A 20,355-nucleotide genomic window follows, 5' to 3' on the forward strand; every position below is an offset into this window, starting at 1 on the left:
TAGAAACTAGTAATTTTATTGGTTTGTTTGTTTTTGAATTTCACACAAAAGAACACGAGGACTATCTGTGCTAGCCATCCTTAATTTAGCAGTGGAAGACCAGAGGGAAGGCAGCTAGTCATCACCATACATCCTTGGGACTACACTTTTGCAAATTAATAGCAGGATTGACTGTCACATTATAATGGCCCTATGGCTGAACGTGCAAGCTTGTTTGGTGTGACAAGGATTTGAACCTGCAACCATCAGATTACGATTCGGGCGTCCTAATCACCTAGCTGTGCCAGGCCTAATCTTAATGGTTTATTAAGATTCAATAAATTTGTAAGAAGCCTCTTTCTCCATACCTGCTATTTTGATGTTCATGTCTGCATCAAGTAAGAGATTCTCTGCCTTGAGGTCTCTGTGAACCACGTGTTTCTGATGACAATAGTTAACAGCACCAAGTATTTGTTGGAATTTCTTCCTTGCTTCATTTTCATTCATTCGTCCATTGGCCACTAGGTTATCTAGCCTCACCCAAAAATATCATGTACATATACTGTTTTTTATTGGCAAATTAGAAAGAAAGACAATCATAATTGTAGTAGCTTTGAAAATAAAACAACAACTCAACATGAACTGTTTATATTGTTTGATGAGTAGACAACAACATGCAAGATTACTCATAATTTAAAAATTATGGGGAACAAATCCACACATGTAAAACTGTAAGCATTTTAATTTTCAATATCCATAGATGTTCACTAGCTTTTCCAAAACATTTTTCTAAATTACTTATGTAGAAAGTTGCATGTGTGTCAATGAACTGGTTTGTTACAAAATTCTGAACACATTCACTACTAATAATTATTACAGGGGCCATCTACATATTTCTCAAAGAAACTGATTAACTTCATCCAACTGTTGGAAAAGTTATTTTTTTATGTTAAACAGAAAGAAACACTTAAAGAAGGTCCATGTGTGGACAACAGTTGTAGTGATAAGAACAGTACTGGAGTGGTTAATAAAAATCACAGTTAAGTAACTTGACTCTCTACAGATGAGAAACATTAGAAATATTAAAATATTCCAATTTAAATTCCCCAGACTAAAATCAAGTATTGAACCAAACAAGAATGTTACAATGTGAAAGTGTGGTAACTTTAAAGAATCTTAACAAAATACCAGCTCATAATGTTGGAAAACATACAAAATGAATATAGCTATTACAACCACCAGTAATCTTCAACCTACACGTACTGAAACATAAACCCCTTTTTGTGCTGTCATTACATTCTTACTTTGTGACTGACAGAAATAATGAGTTTACAATTGCTGGATTTCAACAACATTACATCTATCTAAATGGATGTATTACGGAAAACTAGCATACAAGTTTGTATATTATATTTCACTGCATCCTTATGACACCCGATATTTACATATCATCAGACACACACGTGCTACTAATGTAGCGACATCACATTGATAAACAGACACTGTTGAGACTCAGATAGACTAAGTCAATTATTCAGGAACATATTAACTTTAGTTAGTATGAAAGAACAATTACATGAAACTAAATAATTTTATTTATAATTAAATACTTGTTAAGTTCCTTTCTAAGAAAGACATCAATACCTTAATGTACAACAGCTACACCATTCACCCACCCTGTAACCAGAGCTACAAAATTCACCTTCTGTATGTAATAGTGGCTTAATTTGTCCACCATGCACAACTTATGGTTTATGATCGTTTTGAGCACAAATAAACCAAAATAAATAAATCAAACTGTAGCCCAAATCTTACTGGCCTGAGCGAGTTAAACAATGATAGTTACAGTTACCTAGGAAACATTCTTGTACTTAAAATATTAAGAGGATACTCTTACAAGACATTCACAATAACAAATTCCTTTCTTACAAGAATTAACCAGAGTCACATCCAAGTGTATATAAGATAATAGTGAAGAAACTTGTATGAATTATTTCACAGGATATCACTAATAACAGTCACCAAAAGCCTACTTCCTTCCACTGTTGTTCTGTAATTTGTTTATATCTTTTTCAGAGTTGTTTATAAGTTTCAAAACCTCCACCCTTCACATACCCTCATTATTCTCTACTGCTAGAACAAACAACCTCAGCAGTGACCAGCCCCTGATGAATAGTTGAAATCAGTATACAATGTTTCAAACGTCACCTGTATGTTAGCCCTAATAACTTGATTACAAAAGTCATGACCACATAAAAGAAATTCATTCAATTCCATTTTTACAATTAAAAGGCCAATATACCTATAATGTATGGTTCTGTCCCTCAACTTGGCAGTGCCAACTGAAAGAAAACTCTTGTCTCTACCTAAAAGTCACCTACTTTCTCATTCATGACATGCAGATACTCAAAACAGAATATTTATTTGATCCATCAGGCATACCAGTATCATTAAGGAAAGTTTGGATTCTGTTAACAAGACATTCTGCACTGAAATATTTCTTCTTGGATAGATATATACAAAAAAAACAAGTTTATTAACTGAATAGCATTATGTGAGAAATTATCACAATATAGATTATATGTAAGTCACTAAAGGTTTAATGAATTTCTTTAACAAAATACATCTAATTTCACTTGCATAATAATTTCTTATGAGCTCAGTTGAACCTCTATAATAATTATGAAAATTAAGACCATTAACAATTATGCAGGGTGTTTGGAAAGTCACTGTGCACTTGTATATTTATTAACAGACATGTTTCAATATAGAATACGAGGTAAATATGAATGATAATTATAAACAACGTTGAAAGTGACCTCTGTTGACATCAATACAGGCTTGGATCCTTCTTATTTTGTTTCTAAACACTGCTATCAGTTGTTGGCTTAAAATAGACTGAATAAAATATGATTACAAAACTGCACAGTGACTTTCCAAACACCTTGTAGTATTTTTAAAATGTAAATGTTTAATTAATAAACAAAAACACATGATTTATTTTATGTGTTCAACACATGTACCTACCAAATATTTCACCTTGACTGGCATACTCCGTTACTAGGTATATCATCTTCTTTGTCTCCATCACCTGAAAACAAAAGTTTAAAAATTCAGAATAGATGAAAAAAGAATTCTGTATAAACATAAACACAAATGATTTAGTGTTATATTCTAATTTCCATAATGTACAAAATTAAGACTGTCTTCTGTTAAAAGACACTTCCAAGTGACCAGTAGTTAAATTTAATTATTCTGTTCATCTACAAACATCCAATTTAACAACTCTAAACAAACACATCTTGAACACGTACATCTTTATTAGCCTTGAAAGATATCAACTGGTATGTTCTACAGGTTGTGGTGTTATTTTGTGATGTTTAAATGTATAACGTTACTAACAGTCTGTATCACATTACAATTACAGACATTTAATGTTATAGCTATAAACATTCAAACCAACCTGATACAGACGAACTATGTGAGGATGGTCGAGCAATTTCATGATCTGGATTTCACGAAATATCTTCTTTAAATTGTCTTCATCTAACTGAGATTTGTCTATAATTTTTATTGCTACCTAAGAAATTAGAATAGCTAAATTCAGTACAAATTCTACCAAGACAAAGAGTGATTGAAAGGTACAATATTACACTGTAGTCAAGTGGTGACATAGTAAATACGACGTACAAACCAGTGTCAGAGTTCTATGTAGTTAAGTGGCGACATAGTAAATATGACGAACAAACCAGTGTCAGAGTTCTATGTAGTCAAGTGGCGACATAATAAATATGACGTACAAACCAGTGTCAGAGTTCTATGTAGTTAAGTGGCGACATAGTAAATATGACGAACAAACCAGTGTCAGAGTTCTATGTAGTCAAGTGGCGACATAGTAAATATGATGTACAAACCAGTGTCAGAGTTCTATGTAGTCAAGTGGCGACATAGTAAATATGACGTACAAACCAGTGTCAGAGTTCTATGTAGTCAAGTGGCGACATAGTAAATACGACGTACAAACCAGTGTCAGAGTTCTATGTAGTCAAGTGGCGACATAGTAAATAATGACGCACAAACCAGTGTCAGAGTTCTATGTAGTCAAGTGAAGACCTCGTAAATACGACGTACAAACCAGTATCAGAGTTCTATGTAGTCAAGTGGTGACATAGTAAATAAGACGTACAAACCAGTGTCAGAGTTCTATGTAGTAAAGTTGTGACATAGTAAATATGACGTACAAACCAGTGTCAGAGTTCTATGTAGTAAAGTGGTGACATAGTAAATATGACGTACAAACCAGTGTCAGAGTTTTATGTAGTCAAGTGGCGACATAGTAAATACGACATACAAACCAGTGTCAGAGTTCTCTGTAGTTAAGTGGCGACATAGTAAATATGACGAACAAACCAGTGTCAGAGTTCTATGTAGTCAAGTGGCGACATAATAAATATGACGTACAAACCAGTGTCAGAGTTCTATGTAGTTAAGTGGCGACATAGTAAATATGACGTACAAACCAGTGTCAGAGTTCTATGTAGTCAAGTGGCGACATAGTAAATATGACGTACAAACCAGTGTCAGAGTTCTATGTAGTCAAGTGGCGACATAGTAAATACAACGTACAAACCAGTGTCAGAGTTCTATGTAGTCAAGTGGAGACATCGTAAATACGACGTACAAACCAGTATCAGAGTTCTATGTAGTAAAGTGGTGACATAGTAAATATGACGTACAAACCAGTGTCAGAGTTTTATGTAGTCAAGTGGCGACATAGTAAATATGACGTACAAACCAGTGTCAGAGTTTTATGTAGTCAAGTGGCGACATAGTAAATATGACGTACAAACCAGTGTCAGAGTTCTATGTAGTAAAGTGGTGACATAGTAAATATGACGTACAAACCAGTGTCAGAGTTCTATGTAGTAAAGTGGTGACATAGTAAATATGACGTACAAACCAGTGTCAGAGTTCTATGTAGTAAAGTGGTGACATAGTAAATATGACGTACAAACCAGTGTCAGAGTTCTAAACATCAAATGTAGACAAACAAAAACAGTAACACAAATCAGGACCAGACTCACAATTTGAGTAACATCTCATTAAAATACATTAAAAAAAATCAATTTTTTTACTCCAACTTGAGGTCAATAAGGTTAATTTTCTCTGTTGTGTACAAAAAATAGTTCTTGAATGTACAAATAAGATGGTTAACACAAAGTTATTTCAATAAGAGATCTTAATGTAGATTACCAACATCAATTATTTCTATACTTCTTGTAAAATCAGATATTATTTGCTTTGACAGAAAGTCCTAAGTTTCAATACAGTAGCCTTCAGCTCCTTAGCATTCCACTGATCTAAAGCTCACATTATGTTTCAAACATATACATATAAACCCCTTAAACAAAACATGTTATTCTTACCCAAAGGTACCGTTGTCATTTCATCTGGGATACACACAGCACAAAGAATCAAATGATGCCAAATAAATAAATTCCAGCTAAATGTGTTAAAGAACTCCATCACTTGTTCTCTAAACCTATTTAAAAACTAAGTATGTATCATTTTGAGCCTTGGTTTCTTTTAAATATAAAAACCTGGACAATTACCTACACATACCCTTAGCATTCAATTCATTTGTCAGCATCTGATAAAATTCTGAGAAACTGAAACACTTCAGTCTTTGTGGATAAAGAGTATTTGTTTACATACAAGGTTATGTGACTGTCCTTGGAATAGATTACACTGAACAAGGCCTAGTTTGTTTTTTTTCAAATCAAAATGAGTAATAACAAATTGTTTGTTCTTATCACATCTCAATATAATGAATCATTAAGCCTAAATAACAGTAAAAAATAAAACAGTTAATTGTTAAATTATTATAGAAGTGCTAGTGATATTAAAAATCAACCTATCTGGAGACAAAGTTCACCATACTTCATGCAAGGAAAACAGCTAGTGATTAAAAGACCAGTGAAAGAACCAATTATTGCAAATTAGATTCAAGTCTGGCAATTCTTTAAAATGTGGAATGTTATATTTGTAAGACACAAGAGTTCATCACCTTAAACAATTAATAACAAAGTATGTACAATAACTAAAGCTTTTCTGGTTAGTAAAGAGTAAAACTCCTTATGATGTACATACAGATGTTTTATATTTCATACTGTAAACATGTTTTAGAAGGGAAGATTAGTCTGACTAAGCAGGATTTAGTTTCTGTATACCACTAAAACTTACACTCATGTTGATGTATACATCCACAGTAAGCTGTACTGGGCACAAATAGTTCACGGTGGATACCATCTACAAACGAACAATTTTTATATCTCTTTCATTACCCAGCAAAGGGGTTCTGTACCTCAAGTAATTCTATAAGCTATAAACAATGTTTGGATAATGTTTAAATCCCCATCTTCCGCGATGTTTAAATAAATTTTCTTTAGGGACAAAAAAAAAACAGTTGTGTTTGTACAGTTATGGCTTTAAGTCTTACTGTTTATTTCTTTCCTCAGTATTGTTAAAAAAACTTCCATGCTTGTATATTTTCGTGCACTAAATGGTTTTTCTAGTTACTTGGTGCTGTCTTCAAGATACGCTCAACAGAGTATACAACAAAACACTTCTCCGTGTAATGCAGCTTTAACCATCCATATAATTTAATGAAACACTATAGTAATACGGTTTCGTTATTTGTCAAATTTATGTAAATCTCCAAAGGTTAAAGTGTACCGACACTTCATACGACGGACGTTAAATAAGTTTATATTTTCTGTTCAACATGGCGCACGAACTTTGCTGTGACAGACGTCAGACTTTGTATGATTAAAAGCAACGTCTTGTTAACGGACATAATACAGTAGGCTGTCTTTAATACAAATATTGAAAGTATTGGAAAACTAAACATGTTTATGCAACAGGAACACAAACTAAAACCTAATCGTAGTGCGTATGCATGCGTAGAAAGTCTGTCGAGATCTATATTAGCTATTCGTATATTAAAAAAAAAAAATTAAAAAGATAAAACAGTAAAGTTTGGACCATGTCTAATGTTGCTTTCCTTCCTCCGATGTATCGTTACAGTGCGACGAAAGTTTGGGTGTTTTCTTGTAGTAAAGCCACATCGGCTGAACCCATCGAGGGAAATCGAACTCCTGATTTCAGCGTTGTAAATACGTAGACTTACCGCTGTACTAGCGGGGGGCGCTACTAAAGTTAACCAATAACTTCATTATTTATCATTCTAATATCGATCCATATACAGGCCCTCTATCGACCATACCTACAAACTAAGTACATACCTAACATACTCATTTTAACATCGGAGTATGATGTAAGCAATTCTTCAGAATATTTTAAGACAAGGGGAACACCCAGACCACCTAGGTGTAGGTGCAGGGCGTCCTCTATTTCTGTTTTGGAAAGATGGTAACTATTCTTTATCTATTATACACCCACAATATCAATACGTTAATGACACGTGACATAGCTTTCCAACGTCTTAGTAAAGTAACGAATCTAAGACTGGAGTTTTTACAACAAATAGATTAGAAGTTTATTCACCAAACTATTAGAAGAAAGTTATAACACTCAGTAAATACATAACACAGTGTTAAATAAATCTCATCCGTTATAAAGTAAATCAGATTGATGGGTAATTACATTCCAACAACTCAAGCCAATTCACACGCTGATAGCACTTGCCAATCACATTTCGACCACTATGTCGTATTCCAGTCTCGACGGTCCTGCCCCCTGGATACAACAGATATCACTATTCCTTTTTTGCTTTCACTAAGAAACTCAAATTCGTAATTAACATTGCAACACAACATATTTTGCTAAGTAACTGATTCACTAAAACAGCGACACGAAACACGATCGTTCAAATTCAATTTGCGCGATCACCTTGGAAAATCCGAGTTTCGATGTGTGTTCCGTTGCTATGATTAATACACCATACGACCACTTCAACTGTGTATTCTCTGATGTGATTCACAAACTGTTTTCTAAACTTAGAGTACGGTCTTATCTAGTCCAAACACTCCAGGTTTCTGTGGAATTTTTATTTCGGAATCCACATTCACAAGACGTATTGCAAGATACAATTTTATTAGTTTAAGGTAGTGTGTGAAAACTGATCGTGTTGTGTTGTACCTTCAGTAGTGTTCTTACAATACTGTTTACACATCGTCTGTATGATCGTGTTGTGTTGTACCTTCAGTACTGTTCTAACTATACGGTTTACGCATCGTCTGTATGATCGTGTTGTGTTGTACCTTCAGTACTGTTCTAACTATACGGTTTACGCATCGTCTGTATGATCGTGTTGTGTTGTACCTTCAGTACTGTTCTAACTATACGGTTTACGCATCGTCTGTATGATCGTGTTGTGTTGTACCTTCAGTACTGTTCTAACTATACGGTTTACGCATCGTCTGTATGATCGTGTTGTGTTGTACCTTCAGTACTGTTCTAACTATACGGTTTACGCATCGTCTGTATGATCGTGTTGTGTTGTACCTTCAGTACTGTTCTAACTATACGGTTTACGCATCGTCTGTATGATCGTGTTGTGTTGTACCTTCAGTACTGTTCTAACTATACGGTTTACGCATCGTCTGTATGATCGTGTTGTGTTGTACCTTCAGTACTGTTCTAACTATACGGTTTACGCATCGTCTGTATGATCGTGTTGTGTTGTACCTTCAGTACTGTTCTAACTATACGGTTTACGCATCGTCTGTATGATCGCGTTGTGTTGTACCGTCAGTACTGTTCTAACTATACGGTTTACGCATCGTCTGTATGATCGCGTTGTGTTGTACCTTCAATACTGTTCTAACTATACAGTTTACACATCGTCTGTATGATCGCGTTGTGTTGTACCTTCAATACTGTTCTAACTATACAGTTTACACATCGTCTGTACGATCGTGTAGTGTTGTACCTTCAGCACTGTTCTAACTATACAGTTTACACATCGTCTGTACGATCGTGTTGTGTTGTACCTTCAGTACTGTTCTAACTATACATTTTACACATCGTCTGTACGATCGTGTTGTGTTGTACCTTCAGTACTGTTCTAACTATATTGTTTACACATCGTCTGTATGATCGTGTTGTGTTGTACCTTCAGTACTGTTCTAACTATATTGTTTACACATCGTCTGTATGACCGTGTTGTGTTGTGCCTTCAGTACTGTTCAAACTACGTTGTTTACACATAGTCTGTATGATCGTGTTGTGTTGTACCTTCAATCTGTTTAACTATATTGGTGAGAAAATAACGTTTATTGTCGAAACTGGATAGTATAGCTGTCTGGGCATTTTTGTTCAAAGAGAATTTCTTTCCCAGGTAACCTTGGGAAATTCGACTAGTAACCGGGTGATTAAGTAAGTCTTTCCAACTAAAGATTTCAAAGAGTTAAACATATGACAATCGATTTAGTTTGTTTTTATACAGTTTAAACATTGAGGTGTGTGCATAACAAGTTGTGTTGAACAGTCCATAAAATAACGGGTTTGAATCTAGCATCTAATGCAACGCTTTCTTGTACAAGCAAGGTTTTAAATATAAAGAACACAACTAGAAAATGTACAACTTTCTAAACATATATTTTTCCATTGGAAATTATACAATTATTTAAACATTGTTGTATTTTCACACTTAGAACTTGTTTTTGTTAATTTACAAAATCATTCTAAACTCTACATCTCATAACAGAAATACAAATTATTTACAAATTACACATATTAGACTTAAAATGGCAACAAATGAACATATCACGTAACCCTAAACTTCATTTTCTCAAACACATTAGTTCCGTTATAACCTTCCGCCAGTCACATTAGTTCGTTAAATTTCATTCTATATTTATGTGTTTGATATTTCTTCATTGCTAGTCTAACGGTGGGTGATCTTGGGACAAACTTAACCTGTTGACTGCCAAGTATTTCAGCTGCTACGGCAACTCCGAACCAAGTTCAAAATACAACTCTAATGCTTCTTCATTTTGTAACTGTTTTCGTGACGCCATTTTGGATCGAAAGTGAAACAATTTGTAAGTAGGTCAAATGCATGTATAGTGCTGAAATCTAGCGTTGAAGTTGGGAACGAATAAACTCGGCCGTGGAACTGTGTTACCGATCAGCTTGGACGAGTTATCTCGTCTACGGCACTGAACAGGTTAAATTTTTCCCACGCACCCCAACACGCACAAACGTATAAGATATTCATTCAGTTTATGACCGATCAAGTTAACTCCGTAGCCCATAATATAACCATGGTTTGATAGCTTATAACACAATGTGTAAAATGTATGTAACTAGCTTATACTTGAACAAAAGACTTTCAAATATAAATGTAGCTCAAATCTTAACTCCACGTGTTAATATAGTTTAGATTCAGTTGCTAATGAACAAAAGTATATTTTACTTTCAATGAGATGATCCACGTGCTTTCTTTGCAGTATCTGATCAACTACACAAAACACACCTCGTGCCGTGCATACACAGACGAAACGTTTAGTGTCTGTGTGTTGGGTTTACGGCGAATTCTCAACCTCAAAATAGTTTAATACTGGAATATACATTTAGTGCTAGCACACGAAGACGAATATTTCATAGTTTCAATTTAGATGTCTAACCATAATGCACAGAAAAGGTAAAGCCTGATCAAGGCATATAAAAACACCTAAACCTGAAGTCAGGTGTTACTTATACAGGCCTGCGAAATTAAACTTCTTAAAGTTGTTTTCATAACGCATTTTATGTAATTCAGTCACGCAGACTTAGAAAATACGATTCACTTCTCATATTGCATAAGGAATTTTTTTACACATTGGGAAGAAATACTTTTACTTGTATCAAATTTACAATAAAATTACCACAAGTATAACATGAAATGTGTGTCATTTACATAAACACTTGTTGCTATAGCAACACATAAATATATTTAAAAAAAATAATGTCAAAGTGCACGAACAAACAAATACTATCCAGAAATGATACGTTATGCGACCTGTTAACAGTTTATATACTAGTGGTGAGTTTCTCACGGGTTATAGAATGCTCGTTAAAACTCGCACATCACAACTGATCGAAATAAATTTATAACCAGTGGTTGTCAGCATTTTAAACATAAAGTAAGACCTTATTTCAAAGAAAATTATTCACTTTGTTAAAAGTACACATGACGTTTGGTGGAAGATCCATACGTAATGGATAAAAATAGACATCTTTCTCGGATTCAACGTACGCTATACAACATGTTAGTATTTCAAAACAACAAAACCATTGGAGTCCTGTGTTATTTACATTTTAAATGGCTGTTACCAAACCAATTAACGAGCGCCACACCAGCATAATCTTTACAAAGTTACAGGCAATGATGATTAAGGTGAATAACCCAGTTTAATTTTCAGAAGCAAAATACGACACAATGACAGTGCAGAAAAGAAACGTTTTGGTAGTTTAAGTGTAGTACATGCAATAAACAGGGAAAGTGTTATATCCAAGACGTGACACACACTTTCTCTATCCATGTTAAACAACTATAACATTCACTATTTTCCCAATGAACACACTACTTTAAAATTCACCCTAATTCATGTCATACGATTATAACACCTACTATTTTCCCAATGAACATACTACTTTAAAATTCACCCTAAGCCATGGTTGGTTGGTTTGGTGTTTTATGGCACAAAGCAACTAGGCTACCTACGCTAAACATCCGGTAAAAAGTTAAAATTAAAGTAAAATTAGTAAAATCCATAAAAGAAAATTATTGTAAAACAAAACAAAGTAAAAAACAACATAAATAGCATAAAACCAATGTTTACATCTAGTCTACAGCAGTAAAAGAAAAACAACAGTAACACAAGTCGTAAAGGACTTTCTGTTGCATAATTGTAATTATCATAACTCACCAGAAAGACTAACAGGTAAGTACAAAAACCGCCATCAGTCACCTGAAGTTGGCCTTTCCAGTTCTGGTTCCGAGTTATTTGACGTTATGGTAATTTTCCAAAAGTAAAGTAATAAAAGTTTTAAAAGACTTGAAGAAAAATTTTAATAATAACTCACCAGGATGACTAACGGGTAGTTCAAACAGCAGTGTTAGTCACCTGAAGTTGGCCTTTCCAGTTCTGATTCCGAGTTACTTGATGTTACGGCCATTTTCCAATTTCAAATCGAACTACATGTACTTTGATTCTTAAAAGGAAATCACATTAAGAAAAGGTTTAAAAACTAAAAACATTACCAAGATGGACAGTGTCACCATCACCAATAACACTGTCCAATGTTACAGACAAACCTTGGGACAGAACGTGTTTTAAATGGTGCCGTCGTTGATATTCGTAACGATGACAAGAAAGTAAAATGTAGCTTATTGTGAGTGTTACACAAACTACACACTGGTGCATCAGATAGAGATAAAATAAAACGATGAGTTAAAAAACTGACCAATGTGTATTCTAGTTAGAACAACTTCCTCTTTCAGATCCTTATGGAAGCAAGACAGCCAAAGTCCAATATAGGGTTTTATTTGGAAAAGCTTGTTTTCACGTTGCTCACTCCAAGTCGACTGCCAGCTGGCACACAGCCAAGCCTTGAATACAGGACCATAGTCCATATATGGAACAGGCACAGTAGTGATAGTGTCAGAGCAGATACATTTAGCTGTGGTGTCGGCAAGCTTGTTCCCGCGAATGCCAAAGTAGCCTGGAATCCAGGAAAACTGGATAGAAGTAGATGTTAAATAAGAAATGGGCCAGTAGGTTTTGAATATCGGCGAGAACAGGGTGTGAACTAACGTGAAGCGATTCCAGGGCCAGTAGAGAACTAAGCTGGTCAGTATAAATACTGCAATTTGTGTACTGCTTAGCTTCTATGTGATCCAGGGCAAGAGATATGGCATAAAGTTCAGCAGTGAACACAGACGCTGTAGAGAGGATTCTGTGTGTAACCACTGAACCACAACAAACCATGGCAGAGCCCACACAGTCACCTGATTTTGAATTATCTGTATAAATAGGAATGGAAGGATGGTTCGAAAGATGTTCAGCAAATAACAGACAGTATTTCCAAATCAGGAGTGTCTGCTTTTCTCAGATGACTTAAAGATATGTCACATTTGGGGACTGTAAAATGCCATGGTGGGATATGCTGACCAGTGGAAACAGCAATTATCCAAGGACAGACCCAATTCATCCAACTGTGTCTGGATATGAAGGCCAAAGGAGCAATGGCAGATTGTTCTGAAAACGTATGGCCCACCGAGGAAGGAAAACACAACTTGGTAAGGAACGAAGTTTTGAAGCATGTAGCAAAGACAGTTGCAAACGGCAGAGATGCAAAGAAGGTTCATGAGGCCCTGTGTATAAGCTCTGAACTGAGAATAGGGTAATACTGATATAAGATGTTGTAGTTTGAGAAAGGCTTCTCTGATTGATGTTTCAAGTCGAATCAGGTGGTCCATGCTGAAGCGCTGTCATCAGAACTCACACTGGGTGGATGAGAGGAGGTTGTTTGATTCGAGGAATCAAAACAAGACGAGCATTAACCATCCTCTCTGAGGTCTTACAGAGACAGCTCATCAAAGCAATTGGATGGTAGTTTTAAGGAATCTTGGGATCTTTCCCAGGCTTACAGAAAGGCAGGGCAGTAGCCTGGCACCAGGCATCAGGAAAAACATTCTCCTGCAAGATTCGATTAAAAACAAGCAGAAGAATAGCAAGAGAAGCAGGAGATAGATGGCACAGCATCTTATAGTGTATACCATCAGGTCCAACTGAGGTACTGCTAGACTGATAAAGGGCCAGTTTGAGTTCCACCAGTGTAAAGGGTCAATTATAGTCATGGAGACAATCAGTTCGAAAGGAAAGAAGTAATCACTCTGTCCGAGTCTTGATGGCTAAATAGATGGAGGAACAAGCAGAAGTTCTAGATACCCAGCAAAAGTTTTCACCTAGAGTATCGGCGATGTTCCGGGTGTCAGCTACTTCCTGTTCATCAAAGAGCAAGATTGAGAGGGGGACAGAATTATAATGCCCCCTGACCTTTTGAATCTTGTCCCATATGATTTTGGAACTGGTGGTAGAAGATATGCTGGTTGTTAACTTAATCCAAGATTCCTTTTGGCTTTGATGTCTAATCCATCGAGCATGTGCACGGGCCTGCTGGAAAGTGATGTGGTGCAAGAGTGAGGGATATCTACAGAAAGTATCCCAGGCCCATTTTTGAGCCTTCCATGCCATGTGGCAAGCAGGATTCCACCACGGATGAGGATACAGTAGAAAACATGTCGAGGTTTTAGGAATACATTGAACAGTTGCTTGTATAATACAGTCAGTTACTGCTGCCACACAGTCATCTATTGATGGCTGACAGATGATGGCAGGATCAAGTCCTGCAAGAGCAGTGAAAGTGGACCAGTCTGCCTGATCCAGCTTCCATTGGGGGACGTGGGTTGGGTGGCATCAACCATGGCCAGTCTCTCTCAAAAGTATAGGAAAATGATCACTGCATTGTGGATTATTGTCAACCTTCCATGAAAATTGGGAGAATAGTGAAGAGGAGCAAACTGAGAGATCAGTAGCAGTAAAGGACTGACTAGGTGCATGAAAATAAGTGGAAGAACCAGTATTGAAAAGAGAAAGGTTGTGATCAGAGAACATACTCTCTATAGAGCAACCCCTCCTATCAATATCAGCACTTCCCCATAGGGGATGATGTCCATTAAAGTTCTCCAGGATTAAAAAGGGAGACGACAACTGTTCAATGAGAGCATCAAGGTCTAATTGATCATGTCTTTCCAGGTGAAAGGTAGAGAGAACAAATAGTGATGGTATGACCCAAGGAAACACGGATGGCTATGGCCTCCAAGGGTGTATTGAATGGCAAAGACAGGGTGGACACACAATGATCAACCAACAGTGCCACCCCTCTATGCACTCATCCATCACACAGCCTGTCACTTCTCTACAAGGAAAACTGTCAAAGGCGACTGGATCGGCGGGTTTCAGAACGTGGTTTGTAGTCAGCCAGTATTTGGTTGTACACAATTTTTTGATGCAAGTCCAGCTTATCTTTCTTTGGTTAACTTGTGTTCATGATTACTGATAACTAATGGAATAGTTTTAAAAACATGCTGATGAAAGTGTTGATTGAACAGTTTGTTTATTTATTACTTATGATGTTTCTAAACATTTACTCTCAAAGATGAGAGAACTTCAATGATTAGTTCTTTACATAAGACATTGTAACAGACACATTGTTACTGAACATGTGTGGTGCTCCATTGGTGGTAACAAGTATCAGACCTAGTCAGTAAATTCTTTAAGTTCTGAGGTATGGTTAACTACCCATAACAGATGTGCCCCAGAAAGTTTGGGGTTAACTGACAATAATATAAAAAGAAATGTATTAAGCTGATAGAATTTCTCAAACCTTACATAAAAAACTCACCATATGGTAATACCATCATCCCAGAAACAACTGATAAATGTATAAAGTAATGACTGATCACTGAGACTAAACACTTCACAAACAACAGGCTTGAAATAACCATGTTCTGACTTCTTACAAACACTCAGTTACAAACCATGATCTTTTCTTAGGGGTATTTATTCACACAAACATTTTTAAAAGGCTTTTATCAGCAAAAGTAAGAACAACCTTGTTTGGTTGAGTTTAAAACAGTTTTTAACTACATAACGTTTATAAAGACTTTGGAAGGAAAAGTTGAGAAAAAAAAGACAATGTCCAAACTCACTCCATACAAACGTGTTTAAGTCCAAACTCACTCCAAAATTGCACCTAAATGTATTAACATTTTAAACAAGGGTGATACAGTTACACTACTTTCCTTGAAAGAAACATGGAATATAGTTAGTCTAAAGAGACTACAAAGACATTGTTTTCAACTGTATATTACTAACGTTATTATACACTTTGTCTAATATGATATTTAAAATTTGCCAAACAATTGTTACTTAACTAAATTTTATTTTTCTCTATACTATTCACTGATTATGGTTCTATAAAATTTCATCTAACAGATAAATGGAAGTCTGAACATAAGATCTGGAAGTCTGAGAATTTTAAGATATGGCAGTCAACTAATCATAATTGGAACTTTGTAATACCTGAAATCTGAGATACTGGAGTCATTGGCCTGCAAATAATATCTGTATATCAGACATATGAACATCATCAACTCATAAATACAGACCTAGACATAAAAATCTAGATTTTGGATACATTAGGAAAAATGTTAATCTATTCACAATTATGAACCTGCTAGTTAGTTAAAAATAATCGCATAATTTTAAAATTATTACATACCCCTCCACACACATGCATACAAAAACACAATTACTCATTAAGCCTCAAAATGACTTACTAAAACTTAAATATGATAGAAGACAAGCACAAACTACAACAGAGAGACAAAATTCTAGGTTATAAAGTAATTGTTAAACTTTAGGAAACATATTACAGTGAAAGTAAAATGGGACCAACAGCAGAACACAACATAAATATACACTATCAGGTTGTTTCTGATTGGCTGCTAGCATGTCCATCTAGAACTTAAGTAACTCAGTGATACCACATCCAAAATTCAATCTAGACAGAAGTTAACAGTGAAAGAAACACTGATTACTCATTTGCCCCCCCCATCATAGATAAAAGCAGCAAAGATAAGATGATTACATTATGATTATGAAATATTACCAAGTAAAAATGTAAATATTCAGTCCTAGAAAATTACTCCAGAGCATACAACATCAATTTGTGACAGAAAGTTTCAAGTTGATTCACAAACAATGTTAACAAAGGAAATCACCATATCTCAAGTTTAATAATCTACTAGAAGTTTTTTCTTCTGTTTATCAATATTGAGGCCGGTACGTATCATCAGGGAACCTTCTATACAGTTTCTGTTTTCTTATCTATGTAAGGACATTTACTTGTGTATTTATTGGAAAGGGTTCAGACAAGAGCCACTGGAATAATTCCAGGGATAAAAAGGTTATCTTATGGGGTAGATTATGAACTCTCTTATTTTCTCTTCAGGATAGAAAAGTAACAGAAGATCTTAATGAAGCTTACAAGATTATATAGGAGGAGTTATAAGATATCTAGGGTTTTTGTATGCTATACAAAACACTAATAGTTAGGTGATAGTTAAAACACTAATTTAAGATTTGGAAAAATCAGGACTTGCTTGAGATAAAATAGTTTTATACAAGAACATTTGACCAGTGGAATGACTTGATGTTGACAGTTGAAATTTACAGAAGTTTAAGAGAGGAATTACTAGCTTCCTGGAAAGTAAAGAAAGTGTTGCTTCCAAATTTTTACTTTAACTCAGAGATGGATAAGCAGAGGCAGTCTTGTGTGCATGTGTTGTGAATATACAACACCCTTTTGTCAGTGTGCAGAGACAGTCTTGTGTGCATGTGTTGTGAATATACAAGACCCTTTTGCTAGTGTGCAGAGACAGTCTTGTGTGCATGTGTTGTAAATATACAATACCCTTTTGCTAGTGTGCAGAGACAGTCTTGTGTGCATGTGTTGTGAATATACAATACCCTTTTGCTAGTGTGCAGAGACAGTCTTGTGTGCATGTGTTGTGAATATACAATACCCTTTTGCTAGTGTGCAGGGATAGTTGTGTGTGTGTGTGTGTGTGTGTGTGTTACGAATATACAATAGTTCAGGGGTGGGATGCATGTTATTACAATCTACGTAAAAAAACTGAACTGAAGTAGCAATACATTCAAAACTAAAACTGAAATTAAAAAACAGTTTATGCAAGACCTGTTAAGCTGTTGTTCTCAGAAGCTGGTTCACAAATAAGTTTAGGATGAGTTTTATAACACAAAGTTCACTTGTTTAACCAGAAGGATTAGATAAATATCTAAGTTAGATACAAATGTTAAGTAAACAAAAAGAAGGCACCCAATTTTTCAATTACACTTACTTACATTTTTCTTTTTACGAGTACATTTAGGTTAACAATGACCATATGTGAAATATTCATATCAATTCTGAATATTACAATTTAGAACAAGGTGTAGGGCTTGACAAGTCAAGTGTTTATAGTGACACAGAGATGACAATGAATACTACTAAAAACATAAGCAGCTTCCAAGAAACACCAATATTAACACAACTTTAAAACATGCACAAGTAAAGACTACACTAGTACAACTACTAAAATGTCCAAACATACAGTTCTGTATACTTTTATCATTTTATAGTTTTCTGGAAGAATATTTCTTTTTCAAATAAAATAAACAAGAAAATTACAAAATGAGGTATAATTAGCCCTGTAGCTTCAGATATTAACAGTTGACATAAAAATCTACAGTTTTAGTATAGTAGAAAGAATAACTTTAAAACAGAAGTAGCCAGAACAGCATGTTTTTGTTTGTCCTGAGATAATAATTTTAAGTCTAAAACAATTTGATATAAATTGAACTATTTAAAATCAGTGATTTTAGCTAACTTAAAGTTACCTTATTATTTTCAAGGTCAATTTTAAAGTTAAAATAAAAAATTAACGAAACCATTTTATCTTTAAAAATGGCATTCAATTGTAGTTTTCCTTGTTAATATGCATTCATCTGGTTTTTCAATCAGACTATAGCTTAGGGCCACAGATGCTGCAAACATCTTACATTCTTAGTGAGAAAGCCTCCAAGCTTCACGAGCACCTGGTGGCTATATTATTTAACTTTAATTAACAGGCAAGTATAAAATCTAAACAAAATTATAATATTAATAGTAATAATATTTCAATAATAGGCGTCCACTTTTAAACTACCAGCATCGTTTTCGCAATATTACAACCAAGTCTCGAGTAAGTGTAAGCTAGAATTACTATTAATGTTATAGTATGCAGATAAGGTTAAATTTTCATTAATTCGATTATGTTATCAGCAAGTTTTGCAGTGACAAAGACAAAGCTTACTGAATAGATATAATGTTAGACCAATCAATATGATTAAGTTATGCAGTAATATTAGTAACACAAAGATAAGCTTGCAAAAATATTACTAAAACAGTAATAGTAAATATTTCATACTCTTCGACTGTTCCATTTTCAAAGCGTTTTGACTTCATATTTTAAATATATTACATCATTCTCAACCAAACTTACCTTTGTTTTAGTAATGACATGTGAAGCCAATTTTACAATAGCAAAGTTTCCTTTACCAATAGTTTTCTCTAATTCGTAAAATCCAACACGAACCAAACCAGTAGCCGAGTTCCCACTCACAAGCTTCGTCCTGTCCGCTGCCATGTTTTCGCCAGTTCTGATCATGCACATTCCAGTAGCCTCGTCCTCAGGCCTGTGTAGTTACAACCAAGTTCATAAAATGCTTGTAATATTAAGTAAGTGCAGACGCATACTACACTGATGAGAAGCGTATAATTATCTTTCATCAGAAGTTATTTTATAAAGTTTTATATCGATACCATACAGCCCAAGTATCTAACGTTACTATTTATTTGCTTTGCTTATATTTCAGTTATTCAACATAAAACTCTAAATAAAATTCAAATAAAACTCTAAAACGAACAACTACCTGATTTACAAAGTTCTGTACACGGAAATGTCAAACATTTATCTTTGCTTCCGGATTTCCATCAGAGGAAACTGTATTCATTTCCTGGACCGAGTTTGTGATAAACTATATTCTATCCGAGAGGTTTTTGACGATATGCTATATCTAGTAGATTATAAAATAATAAAAGCCCTCCACATATTGTCACACCTAAACTTCAAGTTCAAGGACTAAGATTATTATGTACTTGTAGGCTATATACGTGAATTAGTAATGCATCAAAACAAACAGTAATATACTCTTTGTTTGCTTCTTCGACGTATTAATTTTGATACACTAAACAACGTCGAATATTTTCGTCTGAACAACAATAACTCTTTGTATGAAAACTGTGAAATACTGTTTTGAGATCTCAACCGCTTCAGACACTAGACAACGAGTTCTAGACAACAGTCAGATGGAACAAACTCATACACGATAACACACTGTATATTAAACTCTTGGGTGTGCGAGATAAAGATACCTCAGAGGGTGCGCGCATTTACGTCATCGGACAACGTTGCGCGAATGGCACAAAACACAAAAACTTTAACGACCGCAGTGACACCACGACAAACTGAAGAGAGTAACAAAAACAGTCACATTATTCTAAGTTAACGTTTGTCGGTGACAAAAAACACAGCACGTAATATCTTAGCTTTATAAAACAAACAAAACCTAGAGAGAATGAGAGAAATAAAACAAATTTGTGTTAAATTACGATTATATCTCTATTCACAAACATAAA

The 20,355-nt window shown here is 34.9% G+C and overlaps 1 protein-coding gene across 2 annotated transcripts in view; it reads right to left on the reverse strand.

Moving 5' to 3' along the window:
* The window catches only part of LOC143257435 (serine/threonine-protein kinase SIK3-like), a 32,177-nt gene extending 12,083 nt beyond the window's left edge, over window positions 1-20,094 (reverse strand). The window contains exons 1-5 of one of the 2 annotated variants that reach the window (XM_076516110.1): window positions 19,590-20,094; window positions 19,160-19,352; window positions 3,443-3,559; window positions 3,007-3,070; window positions 348-509 (exon numbers count right to left, since the gene is read on the reverse strand). In XM_076516110.1, coding sequence (XP_076372225.1) covers window positions 348-509; window positions 3,007-3,070; window positions 3,443-3,559; window positions 19,160-19,330 — 514 coding nt within the window. In that variant the 5' untranslated portion in view covers window positions 19,331-19,352; window positions 19,590-20,094. Of the gene's footprint in view, window positions 1-347; window positions 510-3,006; window positions 3,071-3,442; window positions 3,560-5,405; window positions 5,524-19,159; window positions 19,353-19,589 lie in introns of those variants that run through there. The other variant, XM_076516120.1, reaches the window with a different exon arrangement.
* Window positions 20,095-20,355: the final 261 nt, after the last annotated feature.

The sequence above is a fragment of the Tachypleus tridentatus genome, chromosome 1, assembly GCF_004210375.1.
Source record: "Tachypleus tridentatus isolate NWPU-2018 chromosome 1, ASM421037v1, whole genome shotgun sequence".
NCBI lineage: Eukaryota > Metazoa > Arthropoda > Merostomata > Xiphosura > Limulidae > Tachypleus > Tachypleus tridentatus.